This window comes from Melanerpes formicivorus, unplaced genomic scaffold, assembly GCF_026170545.1.
Source record: "Melanerpes formicivorus ecotype bairdi unplaced genomic scaffold, bMelFor1.0.p_v2 SCAF_84, whole genome shotgun sequence".
Taxonomy (NCBI): domain Eukaryota; kingdom Metazoa; phylum Chordata; class Aves; order Piciformes; family Picidae; genus Melanerpes; species Melanerpes formicivorus.
The window spans coordinates 2,655,715-2,682,345 of NW_027142436.1; the positions used below are offsets into that span (position 1 = coordinate 2,655,715).

Sequence of the window (26,631 nt, forward strand, 5' to 3'; positions counted from 1 at the left end):
GAAAGCCTTTGGCTGCAATGAACATTAGCAAAACAGAAACTTCCAAATAAGAATGTGACAAGGATTAAAGAGCAAAACCAGGACATGAATGCCACAGTATATTTTCATGGGGAAACAAATATGCAGGACCTGCTATTGATGTTCTCAATTTGTTGTGCGGGCTGTGCTCAGGCACATTGCACGTCCAACCCTCTGTCCTCCAGCAGCTGGAGTTAAAAGCAAAGGTAAAACAAAAACACTCAAAGAGATCTGAGACAGAAATTAAGGTTTTGAAAATCAGTGTTTTCAGGTTTTCAGGAGGAGACTTGATGGGGTGCTTGGTGCCATGGGCTAGTTGTTTAGGTGGTGTTGGATTGGTTGATGGGTTGGACACGATGATCTTGAAGGTCTCTTCCAACCTGGTTTACTCTATGTAATTCTATGTAATTAACAGACCTGAAATACTGTGACTGCTGTTGAGGATCTTGTTAAATGCAATTGCTTTAGCAATAGCTCAGTCTGCAATTAAAAAGTACCTATTTTGTTTTCGTCTTTCTAGCCCTTCCTTGGTTATCCAAAAAAAACCACCCCAAACCCCACTTCATTACCAAGTAGCACCCATTCTACTGGCATGAAATACACGTCTCCTACTGCTCTTTGCATTACTACACATATGAAAATATACTGTGACATTTAACATGCTGTACAGGGGAAGTGACAGCAGCAGCAAGAGAACCAAACCCCCCCCAAACACTGAAAAAGTAAGCAGCCTGCCAGGTGTTTGTTCCTGTGGGCAAAACCCAAGCCAACCGTGTAAGGCATGCTCCAGAAACCTCAGGAGTCACCTGGGGCTCAGAGGGATGGCTGCTGCTGTCAGAACTCTTGTTCCAAAAGGGAGAGTGAGGGGAAAAGGGTACCAACAGAGGGGGAAAAAAAACCAAACAACAACAACTTTAGAAACTGTACCCTTGCTTGTCAAAAAGGCTTCAGAGTCAGCTGCCATCTTGACAGGAGGCTGCAATTCTTGTGACCGTACCTTTTTAGACACAGGGCACATGCTTACTGACCTGGCCCCTCACTCATTTGCAAGAAGAGTAAATTGAAAACATTAAGGAGGGTTGTTTCTTTCTTTGTTGGTTTATTTGTTTGTCTGTTTTTGGTTTGTTTTTTTTTCCAAAGAAACACCTCAGCTAGCTCCAAACATGTCTTTTTCTGATTCTGGAGACTGGGGCCTCGATATTTCAAACAACTCCTGCGGTGACTGTGAGCTTCTTCTTGAGGTCAATATCCTAAGTATCTCAGCGAGTTGTTTTTCTATATTGGTCATTTTTGTGTTTAAAGCCTTGATGTCCTCTTTCAACTCGTGTTTTACTTCCAGCATGGTGGCCTGAAGAGTCTGTTCTGGGATGGGATAAAAGGAATGCTTGACTTCAGGGAGGACTGGGCTGTGGTCCTGTGGGCTTCTCGTCTCCCCAGCGTTATCCAAGCGCAAGTCACTTTTTGTAATGCCACTGTCACAAGAGTCCGTCTTCTTCAGGGTAGCTTCTCCTGAAACTTTAGTTCTCTCTGGTAAAGTCTCCATGGACTCTGCTTTAGAGACCTTGTTCCAGTCTTCACCTTTCCCACAGGCATCTTTGAATTTGGCCCAGCCTTTTCGCCGAGGGTATTCCCCCGACACCTTACACGCTGTGTGGTCTGACGTGGGGGCCTGCAGCTTTGCCTGGTCAGACGCCCCTGATGTGGAAGCAGACTGGTATGGCACAGGGGTCGCTGGACTCTCCCGTACAGTCACAACGCTGGCTTTGACCACCGCGCGGGCGGAGGAGTGCTCCCCCGAAGCATCGCCCTTCTCCACGTCCAGCTCATCTGGGTCTCTGCCCCTCTCCGCTGCCAGCCGCGCTTCCTTCTGCTGCCGGAAGCGCTGGAAGAGCCGGCGCACCGGGTGGTCCGGGGGTAAGATCAGAGGCGCTTCGTTCTTCCTCTTCATTCTCTCCTCTTCTTCACGTTTGACGTCGCTGATTTTCCGGAACACGATCTGCAGGGAGAAAGAGATTTCACTCTGTGACTAGCTGCACATCTGCCAAGTGGGGACAAGTTGTAAGGAAAGAATGATCTGCAAGGATAGGATAGGATAGGATAGGATAGGATAGGATAGACCAGACCAGGTTGGAAGAGATCTTCAAGATCATCGTGTCCAACCTATCATCCAACACCACCTTATCAACTACACCATGGCACCAAGCACCCCATCAAGTCTCCTCCTGAACACCTCCAGTGATGGTGACTCCACCACCTCCCCAGGCAGCACATTCCAATGGGCAATCACTCTCTCTGTGTAGAACTTCTTCCTAACACCCAGCCCAAACCTCCCCTGGCACAGCTTGAGACTGTGTCCTCTTGTTCTGGTGCTGCTTGCCTGGGAGAAGAGACCAACCTCCATCTGTCTACAACCTCCCTTCAGGTAGTTGTAGAGAGTGATAAGGTCACCCCTGAGTATCCTCCTGTCCAGGCTAAGCAACCCCAGTTCCCTCAGCCTCTCCTCACAGGGCTGTGCTCCAAACCCCTCACCAACTTTGTTGCCCTTCTCTGGACTCGTTCCAGCCACTCAACCTCCTTCCTAAACTGAGAGGCCCAGAACTGAACACAGGACTCAAGGTGTGGTCTAACCAGTGCAGTATACAGGGGCAGAATGACCTCCCTGCTCCTGCTGGCCACACTGTTCCTGATGCAGGCCAGGATACCATTGGCCCTCCTGGCTGCCTGGCCACCCTGCAGGCTCATGTTCAGCCTACCATCAACCAGCACCCCCAGGTCCCTCTCTGCCTGGCTGCTCTCCAGCCACTCTGACCCCAGCCTGTAGCACTGCACTTATCAGACACATGCACAACTTCTGCACATGTATGGCAACGGTTTCAAGAGTCTTACCTTGTGTGCACTGTGTCTTAGTTATTTAAAAGCCTACTCCATCTGCTTTACAATACCAGAAAGACAAAAAAATGAAGAAAAAGACTTCTCCAGCTCTGAGAGGTCAGCAAGGCAGCACCACTGCAAACACAGGCTGGAAATTACTTGGTCTATTTTATGTTTAAAGTGACTTCTTGTATTTGTTTTCCTTAACTCTGTGATTTAGCCACCAAGTTTCTAATATTACAAAGAGCCATTCCCATGTCTTAACATCTGTCTCATTCCAGAGCTCGCTCACTACATACCATGAAAAAGGTTTGATATGAGTTTAATGCTGCTTGGCCACTAATAGGTTCAGTGCAGGAGACTACCCTGGACTCTCTAATAGCAGTTTGCAAAGTGCTCCTTATTCTTCCTTCTCTCCCACACCTTCTAGAAGCAGCTTGCAGTTTAGGGATGAAGTAAAGCTCAGGGCAGTCTCACAGTCAGGGGTATAGGGACAGTGGGGAGTGGGCTCTGTAAGACATGGGGAAGATGTTTGTGGCTTGACTACTGCAGAGGCTTGAGGAGCATCATGTTTTATTGATTTCCTTTGATGAAAAGGGAGGATTTTTACACAAAGTAACATCAATTTTCCATCTACCCTCCTGATGATATCTTCCTGAGCCTGTAGGCTAAGCTGTCCCTATGGGAGCAGCCTAAAAATCTCATGATACTGGGAGCAGCCCAAGAGTTTCATGACACTAGGAACAGCCTCACAATGCCCCCACACAAGCCCAAAGTGCTGCCATGCCATGTTTCTTCCCTGGACTTGACAGCAACACGTTCTCTTCAAAATCTTCATGTGTTTTATATTGGTTCTGGTAATTCCCAAGTGTAAAAACACCAGTGTGGTATTAAAAACAGTAAATAGTCTGGCTTCAAAACAAGACATCCCCAAATCTGAAGTTTTCATAGAATCACAGAATTCTTTTGGTTGGAAAAGCCAAGCTGGGGTTGTTGTAACCAAAGTGCAGCACTCAGCACTTGGCCTTATTAGACCTCATACAGTTGACTTCAGCCCACCACTTCATCTTGTCCAGATCCCTTTGTAGAGCCTTCCTACCTTCCTCAAGCAGGCCAGCACTTCCACCAATGTGGTGTAGGCTGTAAGCTTACTGAGGGTGCACTCTGGCCTGCATCAGGAAGAGTGTGGCCAGCAGGAGCAGGGAGGTCATTCTGCCCCTGTACACTGCACTGGTTAGGCCACACCTTGAGTCCTGTGTCCAGTTCTGGGCCCCTCAGTTTAGGAAGGAGGTTGAGTTGCTGGAAGGTGTCCAGAGAAGGGCAACGAAGTTGGTGAGGGGCTTGGAACACAGCCCTGTGAGGAGAGGCTGAGGGAGCTGGGGCTGCTCAGCCTGGAGAAGAGGAGGCTCAGGGGTGACCTTATTGCTCTCCACAACTACCTGAAGGGAGGTTGTAGATAGGCGGATGTCGGTCTCTTCTCCCAGGCAACCAGCACCAGAACAAGAGGACACAGTCTCAAGCTGTGCCAGGGGAGGTTTGGGCTGGATGTTAGGAAGAAGTTCTATACAGAGAGAATGATTGCCCATTGGAATGGGCTGCCTGGGGAGGTGGTGGAGTCACCATCACTGGAGGTGTTCAGGAGGAGACTTGATGGGGTGCTTGGTGCCATGGGTTAGTTGTTTAAGTGGGTTGATTTGGTTGATGGGTTGGACATGATGATCTTGAAGGTCTCTTCCAACCTGGTTGTTTATTATTACTATTATTATTATTATTATTATTATTATTATCCAGATCATTGATAAAGATACTGAAGAGAATTGGCCCAGATCATTGATAATGATATTGAAGAGAACTGGCCCAAATACTGAGCCCTGTGGAAGACAGTTTGTGACTGGCTATCAACTGGATTTAACTCCATTCACCATCACTCTATGTGCCTGGACATTAAGTCAGATTTCCACCAAGCCAAGCCATTCAAGCCGTGTGCAGCCAGTAATGGAGAGTATTACAGAGTATAGAAGATGTAGCCTCCAGCTGATATCTAATCTCTTTAGCTGCTTTTGGGAAAATCCACTCAAAGTTTTCACTCTCCAATGCAGAAACAACTTTCAGATTCAAATCATTATTAGAAAGTGTGTAAACAAACCCATCTCTCTGTTGCAGGCAGATTTAAATGGAACTAAATATAGTAAGTGCTGCTTCACTGGCGCACACAACACATGTTTCTCCTGACTCCAATGCTTCTTGACAGTTTTGTCATTGTGAAGCAGGGGAAAACAACCATCTTAATGTGGCATCTGTGGAAGGAAGAAGTTGTCAGACTTGGCAGCATTTCCCTAATATAAAAAGAATAAAATTAGCAGGAAAGATATTTTGTTTCCAAGCTGCAATTAGGAAACTAAATGTGAGATAAGGATAAGACAACAGCGTACTTGAGAGTATTTTTTCCCCCCCAGGAGATTCGGGTCTGCAGTGAGCTCAGTAGAAAGCAGACAAAGCAACATAATCCTTACTCACTGGGAAGGGAGAATCAATACAATGCTCCAGGCTAATGGCTTCCCACACACTGCCCATCCCTTGCTTTAATTGAAGGAAAAATGGCAGCCCACTCTGCGCACTCTGCTGGAGCCTGGAAGTGCCAGGCAGGGTCTCAGCGGTCACTCCAGCAGCAGGCTGAGGGTGGTGCAAGTGGCACTAAGCTCCAAGGCAATTTTAAGACAGGTCAGTTTGTCCCTGCAGAAGTCAGTGCCCACAGGTCCACGCTCTCACGGAGGCTGCGTGTTTGGCAGTGGTGTGGCCATCCGCGGGGCGCTGTGCCAGGTGGTCAGATGGGGCTCCTGTCACTCTGCACATCAGCACATCTTTGTGAGCAGGGGGATCCGTGCCTCTGGACTCTGTGGTTTCTGTCCATGCTCAGAATGGGTGTGTGACTGGGGGGTGCTATGGTCACCCTCATGGGGGGCACCATGGAAGGCTGGGGAGGGACTGCTCAGGATCTCAGTTAGTGATAGGACTAGGGGGAATGGAATGAAGCTGGAGGTGGGGAGATTCAGGCTGGAGGTGAGGAGGAAGTTCTTCCCCATGAGAGTGGTGAAGCCCTGGAATGGGTTGTCCAGGGAGGTGGTTGGGGCGCTGTTCCTGGAGGTGTTTAAGCCCAGGCTGGCTGAGGCTCTGGCCAGGCTGATCTAGTGTGGGGTGTCCCTGCCCATGGCAGGGGGGTTGGAACTGGATGATCCTTGTGGTCCCTTCCATCCCTGACTGATACTATGATATTATGGAGGGCACCCAGCTGCTTAAAAAACCTAGAAGCCAGGCTGCTTTGTAGAGTCCTTGTCTAGTCCAATCCCTGATGCATGCAGCCTGCTCAGCACCTTCCCTGGTAAGCATTGGAGCATCTGCCACTATTTAATGAGTGGCTTTTGCAACAGAAATGGGTAAGTTATTTGTTAGAAGCTGCCCCTGCAACAGCATCATACAGGTGAGAGGCCAGTAGAGAAAGTCTCAGCAAGTTAGTAACAACCTAGCACAACCAATACTTGGGTGGATCTCATGCAGCTAGAATGGTCTCCATACTCAAGTACAAGAGAAGCAAATGCAAAAAGATGAACTCTGAGAGATAAATTGTTGGTAGTGCTTTTATCTCCACAGCCCTCACTGTTTTCCATTGCACTGCCTAGATGAGCCCTGTTGATGTTAAGCACAGTTAGCCACAGAAGAGCTACCACCAGCCTTCTTGCTGGGTGGTGGTCAGCCTTATAGCCCTGAACATACCTTCACTCCTTCATAGTATAGTATCATAGTATCAGTCAGGGTTGGAAGGGACCACAAGGATCATGTAGTTCCAAACCCCCTGCCATGGGCAGGGACACCCCACACTACATCAGCCTGGCCACAGCCTCATCCAGCCTGGGCTTAAACACCTCCAGGGACAGGGCCTCAACCACCTCCCTGGACAACCCATTCCAGGGCTTCACCACTCTCATGGGGAAGAACTTCCTCCTCACCTCCAGCCTGAATCTCCCCACCTCCAGCTTCATTCCATTCCCCCTAGTCCTATCACTACCTGAGATCCTGAGCAGTCCCTCCCCAGCCTTCTTGTAGCCCCCTTCAGATACTGGAAGGCCACAATGAGGTCACCTGGGAGCCTTCTCTTCTCCAGACTGACCAGCCCCAACTCTTTCAGTCTGTCCTCACAGGAGAGGTGCTCCAGCCCTCTGCTCATCCTTGTGGCCCTTCGCTGGACACCTTCCAGCACCTCCAGATCCCTCTTGTAATAGGGGCTCCAGAACTGGAGGCAGTACTCCAGGTGGGGTCTCACCAGAGCAGAGTAGAGGGGGAGAATCACCTGTCCCTGGCCCTGCTGGCTATGCTTCTCTTGATGCAGCCCAGGATCTGATTGGCTTTGTGGGCTGCAAGTGCACACTGAGAGCTCCTGGTGAGCTTCTCCTCCACCAGCACCCCCAAGTCTCTCTCCTCAGGGCTGCTTTCCAGCCAGTCCCTGCCCAGCCTGGATTTGTGCCTGGGATTGCCTCGACCCAGATGCAGGACCCTGCCCTTGGTCTTGTTGAACCTCCTGAGGTTGGCTTGTGCCCACCTCTCCAGCCTGTCCAGGTCCCTCTGGATGGCCTCCCTTCCCTCCAGCTGTCTGCTGCACCACACAGCTTGGTGTCATCAGCAAACTTGCTGAGGGTGCACTCAATGCCACTGTCCAGGGCACCCACAAAGATGTTGAACAAGCCTGGTCCCAGGACTGATCCCTGAGGGACTCTGCTTGTCCCTGTCCTCCACTGGGACATGGACCATTGACAGCCACTCTTTGGGTGCAGCCAAGAGGTCCTTCAAGAGGTCAAACAGCAACAGAAACAGGAACATATGAGGAGGAAGCAGTTACATAAGTACTGCCTTTGCCCTGGGTAGCTGCTACCAGGCTGATGAGACCCCTAATTTCCATTTTCCTCACGAAGCCTTACACCATCAAGCACACCTCAGCAGCAATCACCTGTGTGAAAGCAGAAATGCAATCCTCAGGCCTCCTATCCTGCTTGACATCTTTTATATGTGTATATTTATGTGACAAGCTGCACTCATGCAGTGCAAATCAAACCCACACAATGTTGCCAGTGAGTACAGCCTCCAAATCTTGAGCTGGCTTCTTTTAACTACCTCCTAAGACACTGGATAAATACCTGTCAGAGAGCAACTTGTCTTTGGGAAGCCCAGGCAAAGCTGTCACTTCTTTGCAAGCTTGCCAATGCCACATTCTCCCAAGACAGCTCTGAAATGATGTGCTAAGCAAAAGTGCTATAATTATGCAAAGCTCAGCAGTAATTGACAAAGACTTTACATAACTGCATTTTGGATATTAGTTTGTTAACATCTCTTTTAAGATTAAAAGCAAGTCCTTATGAAAAACCCCCCAAAACCAGAAAGAACTGGTACAAATGCTCTGTTTCCTTACAACTGTTGAGACAAGAGCAAAAGCAAAAGCATCCAAGGTGTTCAGAAAATGTGGCTGTTTGTTATGCTGCTGGATGTGCACCTGCTCCCACAAGCAGTGAGAGCACAAAGCAAAAGCAAGCAAGTCTCATTTCTTATAAGGAAGAGAAGCCTGGACACTGGGCCTGCACAGCAAACTGCATGTAGAATTTGACAGGGCTACAAATATGGATCTTGATCAAAGGTTGAACCCAAAATAACATGCCAAAGAGCCTATTAAAATTTGTAGAGCAGTTCCCCTCTCCCTCTCCAAGCATTCATCTTTTGTCTGGGAAAGGATAGTGCTTTGTCCCCTCAAAATCTCCTAGACTGTGGGTTATACACAGAATCACCAAGGTTGGAAGAGACATCAAAGATCATCAAGTCCAACCTGTCACCACAGACCTCATGACTAAACCATGGCACCAAGTGCCACATCCAATCCCCTCTTGAACACCTCCAGTGATGGGGACTCCACCACCTCCCTGGCAGCCAATACAAACACAGAGGCTTTCTACTTTGCAAGCTATGTAGTTCTCCATAACATCATCCTCGTCAAGACCTAAGTACAGAAAAACAATCTAATGAGAGCATTTTAATAGCATGTGAGGACCAAAATACAGACAAAGAAAGCTGGACTGAGATGAAATAAGATGAAATTTAAACACCAGGCCTAAAAGTGTGTATTTACAGAATACAGAATAAACTAGGTTGGAAAAGATCTTTGAGATCATTGAGTCTAACCTATCACCCCACACCATCTAATCAACTAAACCATGGCACCAAGTGCTTCATCCAGTCTCTTCTTAAAAACTTCCAGGGACAGTGACTCCACCACCTCCCTGGGCAGCACATTCCAATGATGAACGACTCTCTCAGTGAAGAACTTTCTCCTCACCTCGAGTCTAAACCTCCCCTGGCGCAGCTTGAGACTGTGTCCTCGTGTTCTGGTGCTGCTTCCCTGGGAGAAGAGATCAACCTCCACCTGGCCACAACCTCCCTTTAGGGAGTTGTAGACAGCAAGAAGGTCTCCCCTGAGCCTCCTCTTCTCCAGGCTAAGCAACCCCAGCTCCCTCAGCCTCTCCTCACAGGGCTGTGCTCCAGACCCCTCCCCAGCTTTGTTGCCCTTCTCTGGACACCTTCCAGCAACTCTTTCCTAAAGTGAGGGGCCCAGAACTGGACACAGGACTCAAGGTGTGGCCTAACCAGTGCTGTGTACAGGGGCAGAATGACTTCCCTGCTCCTGCTGGCCACACTGTTCCTGATGCAGGCCAGGATGCCATTGGCCTTCTTGAGCACCTGGGCACTCTGCTGGCTCATGTTCAGCTGCTGTCAACCAGCACCCCCAGGTCCCTTTCTGCCTGGCTGCCCTCCAGCCACTCTGACCCCAGCCTGTAGCACAGCCAATCTTGTCTCATTTCATCATTCCATTTTTAATTAAAAAGGAAAGTCTCCAAATCTGCCACCACTGTGACTGCTGTGGGGCACTCAGCCTAGATTTGAAATGCATCTGTGTTAGGTACAGAGTACTGCAGTCCTAGAAGCCTTTAACTGAGGCACAGAATCATACAATGATTTGAGGAGGAAGGAATCTTAAATACCGCCCAGTCCCAAAGCCCCTACCATAGGCAGGGACACCAAACCAGCTCAAGGCCCCATCCAACCTGGCATGTGGTTATGATGCCTCAATAGCAATTTTATTTTGGGGCAGTTCACTCAGAGAAGTGGAGAAATGCTCTGACACATTCTGTTCCTTGCCTGCACCCATATGTCCCACTGACAGCACAGAGGCTGTGGCCATATCCTTGCCCGTGCAGTAGCCGTGTCCAAGAAAGATGGGGTTACACCTAATACATTTTTCTTTCCTCAGCATAACCTATTTGTGAAGAGGAAGTCTTACCTAAGGAGGTTAAGGCTGGATGTTAGGAAGAAGTTCTTCATAGAAAGAGAGATTGGCCTTTGGAATGTGCTGCCCAGGGAGGTGGTGGAGTCACCATCACTGGAGCAGTTTAAAATGAGACTGGATGAGGCACTTTGGGCCATGGTTTAGATGATTAGATGGTGTTGGGTGGTAAGTTGGACTTGATGATCTCAAAGGTCTCTTCCAACCTGGTTAATTCTATTCCATTCTATTCTATTCTATTCTATGCCATACCATGCCATGCCATGCCATGCCATGCCATGCCATGCCATTCCATTCCATTCCATTCCATACCATGCCATGCCATGCCATGCCATGCCATGCCATGCCATGCCATTCCATTCCATTCCATTCCATTCCATGCCATTCCATGCCATTCTATTCTATGCTATTCCATTCCATGCTATTCCATTCCATTCCATTCCATTCCATTCCATTCCATTCCATTCTGTGCTATTCTATTCTATTCTATTCTATTCTATTCTATTCCATTCCATTCCATTCCATTCCATTCCATTCCATGCCATTCTATTCCATTCCATTCCATTCCATGCTATTCCATTCCATGCTATTCCATTCCATTCCATTCCATTCCATTCCATGCCATTCTATTCCATTCCATTCCATTCCATTCCATTCCATTCCATTCCATTCTGTGCTATTCCATTCCATTCCATTCCATTCCATGCTATTCCATTCCATTCCATTCCATGCCATGCCATTCTATTCTATTCCATTCCATTCCATTCCATTCCATTCCATTCCATTCCATTCCATGCCGTTCTATTCTATGCTATTCCATTCCATTCCATTCCATTTCATTCCATTCCATTCCATGCCATTCTATTCTATGCTATTCCATTCCATGCCATTCTATTCTATGCTATTCCATTCCATTCCATTCCATTCCATTCCATGCCATTCTATTCTATGCTATTCCATTCCATTCCATTCTATTCCATTCCATTCCATTCCATGCCATTCTATTCTGTGCTATTCCATTCCATTCCATTCCATTCCATTCCATTCCATTCCATTCCATTCCATGCCATTCTATTCTATGCTATTCCATTCCATTCCATTCCATTCCATGCCATTCCATGCCATTCTATTCCATTCCATTCCATTCCATGCCATTCTATTCTATGCTATTCCATTCCATTCCATTCCATTCCATTCCATGCCATTCCATGCCATTCTATTCCATTCCATTCCATTCCATGCCATTCTATTCTATGCTATTCCATTCCATTCCATTCCATTCCATTCCATTCCATTCCATTCCATGCCATGCCATGCCATTCCATGCCATTCCATTCCATTCCATGTTTTTGGGGCAGACTCTGTCTCTTTATTTTTCAAAGAATTTGCAAGCTGTGTGTGTAGAATTAAGGCCTTCAGAGATTGAGGTCAAGATGATTTCTGCTCCAAGTATTAATAACTCAGGTGGACATAAATGAATCCTTGAAGAGCTATTTGATTGTCAGATGCGGAGTGCCCAGCAACTGCTGCTCCACTTGGGTTTGCCTGTGCTCAGCACTGAAACCCAAGCATCATTTCAATAATGCAACGTGGACAGTCTTCATGAATATGACTTTCATAATTTCTTTAGGATAATACCAGAAAGAATAAATGGCAATGTGACCTCCAGCACAAGCCAGGCCATAGGGCTGCTCAGAAGGAGCATTCCCTAAGGGAATCTTGATACAACCAGAAAAATGTCTAGTTGGAGAGCAATGAAAGATGCATCACCACATCTTGGGAAAAGAGTCCTGCAATTTTTGCTTCAAGACTTTAGTTTGTCTGACAGCAGTGACATTCCTATTCTCAGGCACTTAAAACAATTGGGTTTAGAAACTGGTTCTAGAGCCTTCTGTTTAAAAATCTCTGCAGGAGTATTACAGCTAGATGGCTGCTACTGCTGTGCAGAATTTAGACAGTAATGCTTCACTGGTACAGAAGAGACAAAGTTCACAGAATCACTAAGGTTGGAAGAGACCTCAAAGTCCAACCTGTCACCACAGACCTCATGACTAAACCACGGCACCAAGTGCCACATCCAATCCCCTCTTGAACACCTCCAGGGATGGGGACTCCACCACCGCCCTGGGCAGCACATTCCAATGGCTAACAACTCTCTCTATGAAGAACTTTCTCCTCACCTCCAGCCTAAACTTCCCCTATTTTCAATTTAACTCTGAGTTTTCTGATTCTAACTCTTTGGCAATGTTTGAATTTTATGTGCCAGTATGTTTAACTCTAACAGGCAGTGTTCAATGCTCAAATGCTTAGCCTGGAGAAGAGGAGGCTTAGGGGAGACCTTCTTGCTCTCTACAACTACCTGAAGGGAGGTTGTAGCTAGGTGGGGGTTGGTCTCTTCCCCCAGGCAACCAGAACCAGAACAAGAGGACACAGTATCACAGTATCACAGTATCACAGTATAACTAAAGTTGGAAGAGACCTTGAGGATCACTGAGTCCAACCTATCAACACAGATGCCATGACTAAACCATGGCACCAAGTGCCACATCCAATCCCCTCTTGAACACCTCCAGGGACAAAGACTCCACCACCTCCCTGGGCAGCACATTCCAATGACGAATGACTCGCTCGGTGAAGAACTTTCTCCTCACCTCGAGTCTAAACCTCCCCTGGCGCAGCTTGAGACTGTGTCCTCTTGTTCTAGTGCTGCTTGCCTGGGAGAAGAGACCAACCCCTTCCAGGCTACAACCACCTTTCAGGTAGTTGTAGAGAGCAATGAGGTCACCCCTGAGCCTCCTCTTCTCCAGGCTAAACAACCCCAGCTCCCTCAGCCTCTCCTCACAGGGCTGTGCTCAAGGCCTCTCCCCAGCCTTGTTGCCCTTCTCTGGACACCTTCAAGTGTTTCGATGTCCTTCCTGAACTGAGGGGCCCAGAACTGGACACACTCTCAGGCTGCACCAGGGGAGGTTTAAGGTGGATGTTAGGAAGAAATTCTTCCCAGAAAGAGAGATTTCCCATTGGAATGTGCTGCCCAGGGAGATGCTGGAGTCACCACCACTGGAGGCGTTTAGGAAGAGACTGGATGAGGCACTTGGTGCCATGGTTTAGTTGATCAGATGGTGTTGGGTGATAGGTTGGACTTGATGATCTCAAAGGTCTTTTCCAACCTGGTTAATTCTATTCTATTCTATTCTATTCTATTCTATTCTATTCTATTCTATTCTATTCTATTCTATTCTATTCTATTCTATTCTATTCTATTCTATTCTATTCTATTCCATTCCATTCCATTCCATTCCATTCCATTCCATCCCATTCTACACTCTTGCCCAAAGCTAGACTATATAGCTGATGTAGTTAAATATGAAGATCCTTTTAAAAAGCCAAGTAAAACAAAGAGTCTTCCAGCTGTTCTCCTCTGCTGGCTCACTGCTGCCCACTGCTCTTCCAATCTCAATATTTGCTGATGTTCTTCTAGAACTATCTAGCAGAGCTCCAAGGTTGTTTCTTCCCTGAGCTATGACAAGAGGTGAATGGGCACTCTGTTTCATGAAGACTTTTCAGAGAACCCATGCTAAGTTGGCCATTAAAACTGAAGACTGCCTTGCAGAAAGATAAAAGGTCAACACTCTCAACAGCACTCTCTCATCTGACCAGATGGAAGTATAGATGCAGTAATTTAAGTGCCTGCTTCCTTTACACAAAGCTCATAGAATCATAGAATTGTTAGGGTTGGAAGGGACCTCAAGGATCATCCAGTTCCAACCCCCCTGCCATGGGCAGGGACACCTCACACTGCAGCAGGTTGCTCACAGCCACATCCGGCCCGGCCTGAAAAACCTCCAGGGATGAGGCTTCCACCACCTCCCTGGGCAACCTGTGCCAGTCTCTCACCACCCTCATGGGGAAGAACTTCCTAACATCCAATCTAGATCTACCCATTTCTAGTTTTGTTCCATCCCCCCCAGTCCTATCACTCCCTGACACCCTAACTTGTCCCTCCCCAGCTTTCTTGGAGCCCCCTTCAGCTCCTGGAAGGCCACAATTAGGTCTCCATGGAACCTTCTCTTCTCCAGACTGAACAGCCCCAACTCCTTCAGTCTGTCCTCACAGGAGAGGTGCTCCAGCCCTCTGCTCATCCTCCTGGCCCTTCTCTGGACACCTTCCACCACCTCTAGATCCTTCCTGTAATAGGGGCTCCAGAACTGGACACAGTACTCCAGGTGGGGTCTCACCAGAGCAGAGGGGGAGAATCACCTGTCCCTGTCCCTGCTGGCTATGCTTCTCTTGATGCAGCCCAGGGTGGGATTGGCTTTCTGGGCTGCAAGTGCTCACTGCTGGCTTCTGTTGAGCTTCTCATCCACCAGCACCCCCAAGTCCTTTTCTTCAGGGCTGCTCTCAAGCCAGTCCCTGCCCAGCCTATATCAGTGCCTGGGATTGCTCTGACCCAGCTGCAGGACCTTGCATTTGGTCTTGTTGAACCTCATGAGGTTGTCATGGGCCCAGCTCTGCAGCCTGTCCAGGTCCCTCTGGATGGATCCTTCCCTCCAGCTGTCTGCTGCACCACACAGCTTGGTGTCATCAGCAAACCTGCTGAGGGTGCACTCAATGCCACTGTCCATGGCACCAACAAAGATGTTAAACAAGACTGGTCCCAGTACTGATCCCTGAAAGCCAGGGTTATCCCTGAGCCTCATACTGGTCACCAGCCCTTCCCCATTGGTGAGAACAAGGTCCAGCACAGCCTTTTCTCCTTGGTTCCTCTGCCATTTGGAGGAGGAAGTTGTCACCTATGCATTCCAGGAACATCCTGCAATGCTGTACCTGGCTGTGTTGTCCCTCCAGCAGATGTCAGGGTGGTTGAAATCCCCCACGAGGAGCAGGGCCTGTGAACACAAAGCCATTTCCATTTGCCTGTGGAGTGCCTCATCTGCTTGGCTCTGCTGCTCAGGGGGCCTGTAGCAGACCCCTACAGTAACATCACCTTCCCCTGGCTTCCCTTAACCTTCACCCATGTGCTCTCCACCAGCTCATCATCCTTGCCCAGGTGGAGCTCCACTGATTCCAGCTGCTCACTGATACAGAGAGCAACACCTCCTGCCCTGCCTGTCCTTCCTAAAGAGCTTGTACCCATCCATCCCTACCTTCCCCTCATGGGAATCATCCCACCCAGTGTCAGTGATAGCCTCTAGGTCATAGCACTCCAGCAACACAGTGCCCTTTATTCATCCTGTTTGCTGCCCCAGCTGTGTGCATTGGCACAGAGGCACTTCAGCTGTGCTGGCTGTGCCACCCCCTGAGATGAGTCCCCCTCGACTCCCTTGGGGTGTCCCAGTGCTTCATCCTTGGCTTGCCTCAGGGCAACAAGTGGAGAGCCCTTGCTCTCACAGGCAAGCATGAGATTAACAACCCCCTCCACCTTCAAATCTAAGCCAGTGCTGGGTGCATGAAGAATGTGACAGGGGTATATCAAATCAGACATGGCATGAACAAGGGCAGACAAGGATTAATTACACAGTGTCTTACCTAGTAAGAAACTACAGTATCAAATTACAGCAGCTGGCATCACATACAAGCCAAAGACAAGTTCATGATGGTGAAGACCTGAGTGTATTAGACATGTCAAAGATGTTAATGCTCTGAATGCAAAGAAGTCTGCAGGGATTCAACAGAGCAGGCAAGCACTTGATACAGCAAGCCATCAAGGGCTGCCAAACAGAAAATAACCAACCAACCCCCCAGAAAAACCCCAAACAAAGAAACACCACCACCAGCAACCAAATACCATCCTGCTCTGGAAATCTCCTGAGGTAAAATTAACTGGAAGATGCAAAAGTGTTTCCAGCAACTGCCACACAGGATGTTTTGTTCTTGTTGCTTCCTTAGGCATTCATAGGCAATCCTAAACAACTGCATAGGCCAACTCTGGAACAGCTGCCCTGCTCGCTACTGAGGAAACATGTCCAAGGAGGGTGATAGAGGGAAAACCATCAGAATAAAATACAGTAAAGGCTCAGACATGTAAGCCTTAAACATCTGAGCTGGCTGTTCACCTGTTTCAGACAGAGGTTTACTCTCATCACACCCTTCACTTGCAGACAGGGAGAAGCAGATCCAACAAGCCCTTAGCTTCTTGTGCTCTGTAGATTTGATATTGTTTTGGAACTTGCCTGGCTTTAAATGAAACTATTAAAAATGCCATGATGTTTTGGTACAGTAGGGAAGACCACTTGGGGTACAGAGAGGATTAGGAAGTCCACTGTCTGTAGTAACTTTTATGATGAACAGCACACTGAGGAGTTTCACTGACTCTGGGCTGTCTGCAAAACACAAGAGGATGCTGCTGCCTGCTGAATCACAGCAAGTATCAAGTATCACAGTATGACAGTATCACCAAGGTTGGAAGAGACCTCAAAGATCACCAAGTCCAACCTGTCACCACAGACCTCACGACTAGACCATGGCACGAAGTAGCTCAGGGGGATTTGGACTGGCAATGTAAGAGCAAATTATTTCTAGCTTGGTGGGCCCATGATTCCTCAGGCCATCAAGCAAGGGATGCCACATACAGATGGGCTGGAGGAGTGGACTTAACCATGGACAGACAAATACACTGAAATAGACCAGAAATAGCTTAGGAGTTTAAAAGTTTTGGAAACTAAACTTCACAATTCTGTCTCTGAAAGGTAATGGAGTTACTCATGTTCAACACCACACACTCCCAGGAAGGTAATGCACTGAAGGGTGAGGTAGAAGTAAGATCACAGTATCACTAAGGTTGGAAGAGACCTTGAGGATCATCGAGTCCAACCTGTCACCACAGACCTCATGACTAGACCATGGCACCAAGTGCCACATCCAATCCCCTCTTGAACACCTCCAGGGATGGGGACTCCACCACCTCCCTGGGCAGCACATTCCAATGACAAATGACTCTCTCTGTGAAGAACTTTCTCCTCTCCTCCAGCCTAAACTTCCCCTGGTGCAGCTTGAGACTGTGTCCTCTTGTTCTGGTGCTGGTTGCCAGGGAGAAGAAACCAACCCCCACCTGGCTACAACCTCCTTTCAGGTAGTTGTAGAGATAGGTAGTTTAAGAAGATATAAGCAAGTGTATTCTGGTCTTCTTGTTATCTGATTGCAAATGCAAGCACTGTGTCAGCTCTGCATGAGGCAGGCTTAAAGATCAGGGGATGCTTCATTCAAAATTCATCCTGTGTATACTGAAAACCCTACCTTCTCAAGTGCTAGGAAGGACCAGTCTGCATCTGAAGTGACAACCATATCTTTCTCTAATGCAAAACCATCCAAACTTCTTTTCAACTTTGACGTGGCAGAGCTGATACAACAGATGAGCGATATGGACTTTATCCTGGTTTGAATCAGATTGTCGTCATGGAGTTACAATTATGAGGCTCCTAGCCACAGAGCTGCTGCTATTATTAGTCCTGCAAGTTTCCTTTCTTTCCACCTCTGTAGCATGCACAAACACTGCAAGATTTGGCAGGTCTTCCTCAGCATTAACAACAAGCAGCAAGGCAACATTTTTTCCTCTGGCACTTAATAATTCAGATACAGAAACAGCCGCAGAGTCTGGGAGAAACAGAGATTATAGACAGCTAAAAGCTTAAAATGACTTCATGTGGTGCTCACAGAGAATGGGACTCACACATGAGGGAAACAAAAAGGCATCGATTAGCACACAGTCCATGCAGCATCTGCCAAGAACTGGTGCTAATATGATGTAAAAATTCAATCCAATCTTTCTCTCTCTTTATCTTCTTTTGATTATTTTTTTTAGGAAGTAAGCAAAGGAAACAAAAAAGGAAACACACAGAAGGCCTGACAATAATCATAGCATCAGGAAGGTTGGAAAAGACCTCAGAGGTCATCAAGTTCAACCTATCACCCAACACCTCATGATTAACTAAACAATGGCTCCAAGTGCCACATCCAGTCCCCTCTTGAACACCTCCAGGGATGGTGACTCCACCACCTCCCTGGGCAGCACATTCCAATGGCTAACAACTCTCTCTGGGAAGACCTTTCTTCTCACCTCGAGTCTAAACTTCCCCTGGCACAGCTTGAGACTGTGTCCTCTTGTTCTGGTGCTGGTTGCTAGAGCGAAGAGACCAACCCCCGCCTAGCTACAACCTCCCTTCAGGCAGTTGTAGACAGCAAGAAGGTCTCCCCTGAGCCTCCTCTTCTCCAGGCTAAGCAACCCCAGCTCCCTCAGCCTCTCCTCACAGGGCTGTGCTCAAGGCCTCTCCCCAGCCTCGTTGCCCTTCTCTGGACATGTTCAAGCCTCTCAATGTCCTTCTTAAACTGAGGGGCCCAGAACTGGACACAGGACTCAAGGTGTGGCCTAACCAGTGCAGTGAACAGGGGCACAATGACTTCCCTGCTCCTGCTGGCCACACTGTTCCTGATGCAGGCCTGGATGCCATTGGCCTTCTTGGCCACCTGGGCACACTGCTGGGATGCTTTTGACAGTGGTGCTAAAGAAACCAAAGCTGCATGTGATCAATATAGTCAACGATGCTGAAGAATCTCTGTAGCAGTGTATCAGCTGGCATCAGGGAAAACTGTGGAGCAATTACACTTTGTCTTTTGCAGTTCTACGGGATGGCTTGTCAGAACGGATGGGATGGCCTGTCCTACCTTCGCGAACTTTAGGATTGACAGCACAGGCTCGGGAAGCTTCACATCAAAATCTACAACAGGTGTCACTTCATAGAATCATAGCATCAGGAAGGTTGGAAAAGACCTCTCCGATCATCAAGTCCAATCTGTCACCCAACACCTCATGACTAACTAAACCATGGCACCAAGTGCCACATCCAATCCCCTCTTGAACACCTCCAGGGATGGTGACTCCACCACCTCCCTGGCCAGCACATTCCGATGACAAACGACTCTCTCAGTGAAGAACTTTCTCCTCACCTCGAGTCTAAACCTCACCTGAAACAGCTTGAGACTGTGTCCTCTTGTTCTGGTGCTGGTTGCCTGGGAGAAGAGACCAACCCACAATGTCTTCCCTGCTCCTGCTGGCCACACTATTCCTGATGCAGGCCAGGATGCCATTGGCTTTCTTGGCTGCCTGGGCACACTGCTGGCTCATGTTCAGCAGGCTGTCAACCAGTACTCCTGGGTTCCTCTCTGCCTGGCTGCTCTCCAGCCACTCTGTCCCCAGCCTGTAGCACTGCATGGGGTTGTTTTCTCTATTACCACAAACAATTGCTTAAGTTAAGGTTAAAGTGTCAGCCTCAGTCGCACCTCTGGGATGTGTAGATGGGTAAGAAGATACACAAATACACAGGCTGCTTTTGTGACATGTTCAGAGTGCAACTCCCATTGTGCAGTTCAAGTTCCACAGAACATTCCTTCTCTCCACATAGCCTCTGAAAGACAGATGCAAATTACCCAGTTTGTAGTCCCATGTTGTTTGGCTTTGATTCTGGGTCTCAGCAAGTGATTTCTGCATGTGACTTGGGGCCATACAAAAATCATAAGTCTGTAATAATGTTGCAGTGTTATTAAGTTGTCTCTAGCTTATTGGCTACAACAGCAAAACTGGGCTTCTGATTCTGAAGAGGAACAGATTCCTCTCCAGTTAATGTCATATCCTGCCAGAGCACTCCTGAGCACTTCTAGTTTTGCATTATAATCTGAAAACCCAAAGCACACTACGACTGGCAGGTCCTCACAGTAGGGCTACAAAGCAAGGCTGGTATCAGGAAACCTCAGCCTAAGTGCCAACATGTGGATGAGCACAGGGGCTCCTGCATTTCCAAGAAGTCTTTGTTCTGTGAGGAGGCAACCCTGCCCTTCAGACAGAGCAGCACCCACTTGCTTTAAAAAATGAGAAATCACAGAATCACCAAGACTGGAAGAGACCTCAAAGATCATCAAGTCCAATCTATCACCCAACACCTCATGACTACTAAACCATGGCACCAAGTGCCACATCCAATACCCTCTTGAACACCTCCAGGGACGGCGACTCCACCACCTCCCTGGGCAGCACATTTCAATGATGAATGACTCTCTCAGTGAAGAACTTTCTCCTCACCTCCAGCCTAAACCTCCCCTGGCGCAGCTTGAAACTGTGTCCTCTTGTTCTGGTGCTGGTTGCCTGGGAGAAGAGACCAACCCTTTCCTGGCTACAACCTCCCTTCAGGTAGTTGTAGAGAGCAATGAGGTCTCCCCTGAGCCTCCTCTTCTCCAGGCTAAGCAACCCCAGCTCCCTCAGCCTCTCCTCACAGGGCTGTGCTCAAGGCCTCTCCCCAGCCTCACTGCCCTTCTCTGGACACCTTCAAGTGTCTCAATGTCCTTCCTAAACTGAGCGGCCCAGAACTGGACACAGGACTCAAGGTGTGGCCTAACCAGTGCAGAGTACAGGGCACAATGACTTCCCTGCTCCTGCTGGCCACACTGTTCCTGATGCAGGCCAGGATGCCATTGGCCTTCTTGGCCACCTGGGCACACTGCTGGCTCATGTTCAGCCTACCATCAAGCAGCACCCCCAGGTCCCTCTCTGCTTGGCTGCTCTCCAGCCACTCTGACCCCAGTCTGTAGTTCTGCATGGGGTTGTTGTGGCCAAAGTACAGCACCCAGCACTTGGATTTGTTAAATGTCATCTTGTTGGACTCTGCCCATCTGTCCAGTCCATCGAGGTCCCTCTGCAGAGCCCTTCTGCCCTCTAACAGATCAACATCTGCTCCCTTCTTGGTGTCATCTGCAAATTTGCTGATGACTGACTCAATTCTGTGCACTTCTGTGCAATTCTGTGCACTACTGGGTCATTAATATAGAAGTGTTTAGAAGAAATACAGGTTCATAATTGAAAAAGCATCCATGCTGTCCAGATGAACAGAGGTAATAAGGCTTCCAGTCTCACTCAGAAGAATGTATGGGCTGTTATTGTCAGGAGCACTGTCAGCTTCAACAGGACTGAAGCTCTTCCCTCTGACAGGTATTTTGTAGCCTGATTACAACTTCCAGAAATACTAACTTGCATATTAGTGCTCAGTCATGTCACTATTATTTATTTAGAAGCTCTGCACAACTCCAGGCTCTACCCCTTTGTGACAAGCTCCTCATTCTAATTCATGTTTACAGGCTGTGCTACTGCTGAGAAAAAGGGAAAAGAATGTACAAAATGCTGCTGAAAATAAAGACAGAATTACATGGCCAGAGCAATTAATGGGAATAATAGACAAAACCTTCCTGATCTACAGCTGGCTCACTACCAAGTTTTGAGGCATCAAGAGATGCCTCTTACCCAAAACAGGCTATGAAACATTGTCATTAGTAAAATTAGCCAACCATACAATTAAAGCCAGAAGCCACACCACTGACACAGGTCAACAGTTTGGATAGACATTCACAAACACAGTGTGATGGAGCTCATTTAGCAACCTCCTTCAGTAGCACAAAGGAAGAAAAAGACTTTATTGCTGTCTACAGCTCCCAGAAGGGAGGTTGTAGCCAGGTGGGGGTTGGTCTCTTCTCCCAGGCAGCCAGCACCAGAACAAGAGGACACAGTCTCAAACTGCACCAGGGGGGGTTTATTCAGTACTCAGTACTCAGTATTCCTAAGGTTGGAAGAGACCTCAAAGATCATTGAGTCCAACCTGTCACCACAGACCTCATGACTAGAGTAGGGAGGACACTAGTGCCCACTGCAGGCTTGAACTCACAACCTGCCCATTAAGGGTCTTATGCACTATGAGGTGAGGAGAAAGTTCTTCACAGAGAGAATTGTTAGGTATTGGAATGTGCTGCCCAGGGAGGTGGTGAAGTCACCATCCCTGGAGGTGTTTAAGAAGAGACTGGATGAGGCACTTGGTGCCATAGTTTAGTTGATTAGATGGTGTTGGGTGATAGGTTGATGATCTCAAAGGTATTTTCCAACCTAGTTAATTCTATTCTATTCTATTCTATTCTATTCTATTCTATTCTATTCTATTCTATTCTATTCTATTCTATTCCATTCCATTCCATTCTATTCTATTCTACTCTGTTCTGTTCTACTCTACTCTACTCTACTCTACTCTACTCTACTCTACTCTACTCTACTCTATTCCTGAGAGGAAATGTAGCTGTTACAAACAAACATCTAACCCACAGATAATGGCTTTGGGGATATTATGCCAGATCTGAGGGGCAGAGGAAACGTTATACCGCTGGAGAAGTGCTGTGTCCATCAAAACATGAAATCGCAGAATCATCCAGGCTGGAAAGGACCTCCAAGATCATCAAGTGCAGCCATTTTGCCCACTCCACCAAGTCTTTCACTACACCATGCCCCCAAGCACCAGATCTATACGGCTTTTAAACCTGTCTGGGGATGGCAATTCAACCACCTCCCTGGGCAGCACGTTCCAGTGCCTGACAACCCTCTCCATTAAAAAGTTTTTTCCTCATGTCCAGCCTAAACCTCCCCTGGCAGAGCTTGAGATCATTCCCACTCATTCTCATCAGTTACTTGTGAGAAAACACCAGTGTCTACCCCTCTGCAACCTCCTTTCAAGTAGTTTTAGAGAGCAATAAGGCCTCCCCTCAGCCTCCTTTCCTGTAGACTAAACAGCCCCAGCTGCCTCAGCCTCTCCTCACAGGACTTGTTCTCCAGGCCCTTCACCACCTTTGTTCCCCCTCCAGTGCCTCAATGTCCTTCCTGCACTGCAGTGCCCAAAACTGAACACAGGACTCGAGGTTGGCCTCAACAACGCTGAGTACAGAGGGACAATCACCTCCCTGGTCCTGCTGGCCACACTATTTCTAATACAGGAATACATAATACTGCCATTGGCAATGATATGTAGGAGCTAGTTGTTTGTAGTAAATGAGGAGAAAAGAATGGTGCTGCTTCCTGCTTGCCAAATGTCAACAGATTCTAGCAACAGCACAAATAGAATAGAATAGAATAGAATAGAATAGAATAGAATAGAATAGAATAGAATAGACCAGGTTGGAAGAGACCTTCAAGATCATTAAGCCAACCTATCACCCAACACCATCTTATCAACTAAACCATGGCACCAAGCACCCCATCCAGTCTCTTCCTAAACACCTCCAGTGATGGTGACTCCACCACCTCCCTGGGCAGCACATTCCAATGGCCAATCTCTCTTTCTGGGAAGAACTTCTTCCTAACATCCTAACATCTCCTCACCTCCAGCCTAAACTTCCCCTGGTGCAGCTTGAGACTGTGTCCTCTTGTTCTGGTGCTGGTTGCCTGGGAGAAGAGACCAACTCCCGCCTGGCTACAACCTCCCTTCAGGTAGTTGTAGACAGCAAGAAGATCTACTGTTTTCACATTTGTCTGGGGAAGTTTTTTGCCTTCTTTTCTCTTCCCCCCACCCCCCATTTTTGGCACATGGGGTGTTTTTTTGTATCTGTGTACACACATCAGGCACACAAACAGCTCATGTGGACTCATCTTCTAGTCCTGTCATAGGGTTGGGGGAAAGGCCAGGCCCTTCCCCCCCCAGTGAGTAGAGGGAAAGAAAGTTGAAAGGGAAAAAAACCTCACAGCTGGATTAGCAAAGGAGCAGGTGCTGTATATTTACAAAGCAGTTTAGGAAAAAATGCAGGTTTATGTACAGAATTTACAGTATTTACAATATATACAGAAATATACAACAAAGTCACACAGAAATGAGGGTTCCCTCCTCTGCTGAGGGGGGTTCCCCACCTCTGCTCCCCCTTCTCTCCCCCTTTCCCCAGAGAGGGTTAGAAAGAGAGAAAAGAGAAAATTAATTAAAGGCAGTTATGTGTTAGAATGTTAGACAGTGTCTTATCTGCTCCAAGGTCAAGCCTGGCCGAAAGCCCAGAAAACTGCGAGCTGCAAAGGAGAAAGCAAAGTGCAGGAATGCCCAGGATTCTCTGCTGCATTCCCAGTTCAAACGGTGCTTTCCTCCAGTCTACCAATGAAATTAGTTTAGATCCGTCTCTCGTTTACAAACATCTGACCACAATATTCCCTTTCTTAAGGGGACAGCCTCAAACGGTCACAAGTCCAGATCAACATCTTATCCTCATCCTTGGACAGACAATGCTGTCACAAAAACTGCTTTAAGGAGAGCCCGAGGCACAGCTGGAACTTACCTCTCTGTCACCTAAATTACTACTACACCAAATGTCATATAATCTGTACAGGAGTCTGCCTCCCCAAGCTCCCTGCGGCTTGCTGCCATTTAGCAAGTGTCTCCTGAAAGAATTCAGGTAATTTGTGTGAGTCAAGGATTTATGATTTTTTTTTTAACCTCCTCTAGCTGAAGAGAAGATTTCACTTGAGATCTGAACTGGGTGCAGAGGTTGTAGAGTTGGGGAAAGCAAGTCTGTGCTGGTTTCACAGTACAGCTTGCTTCATTAAAACAATTTCCTCTTGGCCAGTGTATTTCTTTCATGCTCTTGTTTTCCTGCTTTCACTTGCCTGCTTTCTGTCATTAGGCTTACAGTGACTGATGGGTATTCTACTTTCCAAGAGGGAAATCAAATGTATTTTCAAATGTATTCACATTGATCAGGCCCCATCAGTCCCAAGAGCATGCAAGCCATTCATCTACCTTTGAATACCCACTGACAAACTGATCCACACAAACACAAAGCTCAGCCTCCATGAGGTACAAAGCCTGTGCAGCTCTTGAAATGGTAAACTCAAAATTACATTAGGCTGGGCTGAAAGTTCCTTGCATAAATTCCCCGAGGTAAAATGAACCCTTCTTTACATGTTGCCCTTTGAGTTACCAGGCTTGAAGTTCAGCTACAGCACTGAGGAAAAACCAAACTAATCTGCATGTCTGCCTAAAAAGAGACTACATCTGCCAGAGTAGGTAGCCCAGCATGGTTGCACAGCTGTGCCCAGTGCCACTCCACCAGGCTGTCCTTTCCCTGTTAGGAGCACAGCTTGGATAACACTATGCAAGAAGGAAATAAACTGGCAATAACTGAAAAAGAATTAGCAATAAAAAGTGCATTGCTTGCTATTTCCCACAGCAGCTGTCAAACCTGTTCAGCCCTAACTAATAGTCAGGGACTTAAAACTTTGAAGGGAAGGAGAAAGTTCTTCACTGAGAGCGTCGTTCGTCATTGGAATGTGCTGCCCAGGGAGGTGGTGGAGTCACTACCCCTGGAGGTGTCCAAAAGGGGATTGGACGTGGCACTTGGTGCCATGGTTTAGCCATGAGGTCTGTGGTGATGGGTTGGACTTGATGATCTCTTCCAACCTTGGTGATTGTGTGATTGTGTGATTCTCATTACGAGGAGCTCCTCTTAGCTAGCAGTTCCTGGGAATAGGCCTCTGCCAGTTTGCCACAGTCCAGGTGCAGCTGGTGAGAAGTGGTGGCCCTGTTTTCCTTGTCAAGTATCAAAACTGGAATCTGCCTCCTGCCTGGTAAGTGCACAAGTGAGCTAATTAAAATAGTCAAGAAGTGACAGATCCCTCCAGATCTTCACAGAGAATCCTTTAGAGTTCTACTTCCTGATTCTGTTCCAGGTATTTTCATTCTGGAAAAGCAGACACTTAGGTCTCGTGGCAAATGCAGATCCAAACACTGACAGAAACAGATGCTTTCTATCCTGGCAGTGTGTTTTGCTCACACTTCTCCAAGTATTGTACAGTAGCTCCTCAATCATCAGGACACAACCAGTACAATTACTTTTATTTATCATTTATATAGCAGCGCTGCTTAGGGGAGCATTAGTCTCTCAGTTCATACACACATGCAGTGCAAAATGCCATTCTACAATGAGGCAAAATGGCCTGTTCCATGGGAAGACATCACAGGCTGAGCATGTATTGCAGTGCAGAAAGGTTACTTGTGCAAGTGTGGAGGGTTGAAGTTTCCCCTCCAGCATTAACTTTTAAGCCAGACCACCTCAGTTACAAGCAAATGAAACTATTTACAAGCAAAACCTACACTCTACAATGGAATGCAATGAATGTGTACAAAATATACAGGGTTTACAATATAATACAGGTGTTTACAATATAATACAGGTATTTACAATTAGCAAACAACATGGAAAGCCCCCTGGTCAGAAAGACCAGGGAAGCTGCTCCACTGCACCCCCACCCCAATCCCAACCTCCCAAACTCCTCTCTACCAAGAGAGAGAGAAGAGTTGAGAGAAAGCAGTGGGTTAGGCTTATCTCAAGGCCAGCCAGAAGCACATAATCTTCTCCCCAGCGAAGCAATAACAGCCAAAGTCAGAAGAGAAGTGAAAAGGAATGGGAATGGAAGTGAAATGTGAAGAATTGTTGTGATATCTTCTCTTATCCCAGACATTTATCCAATGGATTTGTTTAGAATTATATTTTGCTTTCCTTTATATACCCAACAGTGATTCATTGATATTTTT

The 26,631-nt window shown here is 47.4% G+C and overlaps 1 protein-coding gene across 1 annotated transcript in view; it reads right to left on the reverse strand.

Annotated features, from left to right (window-relative positions):
- Window positions 1-834: 834 nt before the first annotated feature.
- The window catches only part of KCNH1 (potassium voltage-gated channel subfamily H member 1), a gene marked incomplete at its 5' end in the record, with an annotated part of 229,949 nt that continues 204,152 nt past the window's right edge, over window positions 835-26,631 (reverse strand). The window contains 1 exon segment of the mRNA XM_068165140.1: window positions 835-2,014. Coding sequence (XP_068021241.1) covers window positions 1,166-2,014 — 849 coding nt within the window.